The sequence below is a fragment of the Salvelinus sp. IW2-2015 genome, linkage group LG22 (assembly GCF_002910315.2).
Source record: "Salvelinus sp. IW2-2015 linkage group LG22, ASM291031v2, whole genome shotgun sequence".
Classification (NCBI taxonomy): Eukaryota; Metazoa; Chordata; class Actinopteri; order Salmoniformes; family Salmonidae; genus Salvelinus; species Salvelinus sp. IW2-2015.
In genome coordinates this window covers 16,560,355-16,563,482 of record NC_036862.1, presented here as the reverse complement: position 1 = coordinate 16,563,482, position 3,128 = coordinate 16,560,355, and the positions used below count along the sequence as shown (strand labels likewise).

General features: G+C 41.2%; 1 protein-coding gene across 2 annotated transcripts; it reads left to right on the top strand.

Moving 5' to 3' along the window:
- The first annotated feature begins 1,001 nt into the window (after positions 1-1,001).
- LOC111949558 (RING-box protein 2) lies at positions 1,002-2,669 on the top strand. 2 transcript variants are annotated; one of them, XM_023966840.2, is made up of 3 exons: positions 1,008-1,291; positions 1,767-1,814; positions 2,238-2,669. In XM_023966840.2, exons 1-3 carry the CDS (start codon positions 1,117-1,119, stop codon positions 2,354-2,356), a joined length of 342 nt encoding a protein of 113 aa, XP_023822608.1. In that variant the 5' UTR covers positions 1,008-1,116; the 3' UTR covers positions 2,357-2,669. The 2 variants fall into 2 exon arrangements, with proteins under 2 accessions (XP_023822609.1, XP_023822608.1); XM_023966841.2 differs by lacking the exon at positions 1,767-1,814 and having other exon boundaries at positions 1,002-1,291.
- Positions 2,670-3,128: the final 459 nt, after the last annotated feature.

Sequence of the window (3,128 nt, the reverse complement as noted above, 5' to 3'; positions counted from 1 at the left end):
TTGTCTATATAGTATTTGACTCAGTTTCCCACTCAACTTGCCCACATGCTCAGAAAATGCTACAGGGGTGAACCCCATGTTCATCAAACAGTTTATTTGTATTACCCTCTCACTAGTAGGATGTGAGTACACAAACACCATGTTTTAACTAAATGTTACACATTTACTTTTTTTATAGTTCTTTATTATTTATTCTAGGCTAAAAGCAAATGATTGAGTTAAACTCTGTGGGAAGAAGTCCATCGAGGGGTCTCAAGGGACCGAGGCAACAGGATACTTTAAAAGCACAGTGCAGAGCATTACAGAGTCATGTGGTACTTTGCGATTGAGTAGAAGACTTGGAGGAAAATGGGGTGTAATTGCCTCAAAAGTATACAACCCTGTGAACTCAAGACCTGMCTCAGCTGTACATCAACATTCCTAGTCATGCTATGTTTTGGAAAATAATATGACTTTGAATAATGACTTTGAAAGCCAGCATTTCCTGATTTAAATAGCATGTTTTGGTTATTTCATACATATATAATTTCACATAACAGGGAGAGAGAACACCACTGAGATCAAAACAGAGCTGAGTGTATGAATAATTTGAGAACTGTGGTTAGATTTGATTGAATTGTCTCAATGTTGTCCAAACATCTGTATTGGATTTTGAGAAAGTCTGGTATAGATACAGTATTCTCTGTTAAATAAGAAAATATATATTACTTAAAAGTTTAGTGCCATTATTAGTTTAACCATAGGCATTTCAAGTGTTTGTTTTTTACTCAATTCATTGAAAAAGTACAACTGAGCAACAGTAGCCATACAGTATATAAAAAACAACATACACACAGMAAAATAACCAGAACAGAAGGGTGCACAATACACAATAAGAGCATCTGTTACCTTTTCTTAGCTTCTTGAGACCTACAGTGAAGTATTTTACCTTCATTCGCAGTAGCCTACCTTTTAATCTTTGGCTCCGCCATGTGTTAGTTTGTTAGTACTGCAGATGTGTTTTAGCGCATGAGCGCCTCCTGGTTTGTTTGTTCTGCTGGGCTGGTTTGTTTGCTCCACGGACTAGCTAGACTGCTTATTTCGTCCATTTTGTTTTACCTTTAGCTAGATTATTCTATGGCAAAGATGGAAGACGGTGAAGAGCCAGGTTTAATTCACTCTCACAGCTCTACTTCGGGGTCAAAATCGAGCAGTGACAAGATGTTTTCCCTCAAGAAATGGAATGCTGTGGCAATGTGGAGCTGGGATGTGGAGTGCGATACATGCGCCATCTGTAGGGTCCAAGTTATGGGTACGTTTGTTTGAATCAGTGATTTAGCTAGCTAGCCAGCTACAGTAACTAGTTATATTAGTACACCCATAGGCAACTCTTGGTGTGCATGAAGCTAGCTAACAACAACAAGATAAATACAGTAGCTTAGTGGTCAGACAGTCACCTAGCTAAGCTGATTAAGAGATGACCATCATCATGTCATGAGCAGACTGACCGATAATGGATCCTAGTTGCTAGATCATATCTAGCTACAAAACAGACAACTAACGTTAGCTARCTAATATAGCTAACGTTAGAATTCTGAAAACATGACTCAAGGCATTGCAAGGAATCAAGCTAGTTACAGTAACCAACTAACCTCGCATGGGAGGACTGAATCGCTAGCCAGCTGTGTCAGTCCATATGTCACCATGCAGGAATGGTCAACGACAGCTGTGCAGCAGTATAGCTAGTTGGTTAATACGTTTCCTTGATATATACCTTCTCTCTGCAGACGCATGCTTGCGGTGTCAGGCTGAAAATAAACAAGAGGACTGTGTCGGTAAGCTACTTTAAACGTCTTAGCCAAACATTTATATAGGGCCAAGACACCAGACAGTTCAATCTGGTGTTATCAGACCAGCGGTAGGTGTGGGTCTGCTCCAGTGTTGGGGTAACCTGGATACACATTTTATAGATCCAGAACCGGGCCACAACTCCTACTGGTCTCACACCAGGAGATGTGCATGTGACAGATATACCTGGGTTTCTGGTCTAGTATATGGGGTTACAATTTGATAAAGCCAGGGTATCTTAACCTTGGTAAAGCAGAGTTTGTACTGTGTATGCATTAGGATACAAATATTGATTGTGTGTGTACCAATATGCTTTACCATCTATTCTGCTCTTCTGCTGACATGCTGAATTTGAAAATACCATGTAGCACACAATTTCATAGTGTGTTTCTGTCTCCYCTCTTTCACAGTGGTATGGGGAGAGTGCAACCACTCTTTCCACAATTGCTGCATGTCTCTCTGGGTGAAGCAGAACAATCGCTGTCCACTGTGCCAGCAGGACTGGGTCGTACAGAGAATCGGCAAATGAAGTCCCTCTAACTTCCCCATCCTTCCACTGCAAGTTTGGACATTAGACCGGACTGAGAAACTGCGACCTTCTATACACATGTGTGTGCATGCCGCTGTCATTCCTTCGATGTTAAGATATAGAATGAATGGCCAATATCCAGATGAAGACGTCCTTGCCCCACTGTTTGATGGAAACACTGGCAGGTGCAGGGCAATGCTGAAGAACTCTGAGGATAGGTGCTGCGCTTAGTGTCTTTGTTAACTTTTTTTTGTGTCGTCCAAGATGTTTTTGTGAGAGAAAAAAGTTAGTTATTAAAATAAATATACACTTAGCTTTGTTATTTCTTCCTTTTATCATTTTAATGTGATGGTTTATGGTTATGGTTGCATCCCCTCAGACCATGAGGTGTCTGCCTTTCTTGCTACCCGTAAGAGCCCATTTAATATGTCACCTACTAATCAAGATAATGTTTACAGAATACTATTGCCTCTGCATTATGTGTAGGCTATTGGGGTTTGGATCCATGATGCTGCAGGGACTGTGTTTAGTCCCGGGCAGAGGCAACCAGTAGGAGAGATTTTTACCTTGTCAGCTCGGGGATTCAATCTAGCAACCTTTCGAATACTGTCCCAACGCTCTAACCACTAGGCTACATGCCGCCCCACTTAGTGGGACTATCATTTGTTTTTCAACAGGACAATGACCAAACACACTTACAGGCTGTGTAAGGGCTATTTGAGGGAGAAGGAGAGTGATGAAGTGCTGCATCAGATGACCTGGCCTCCATAAT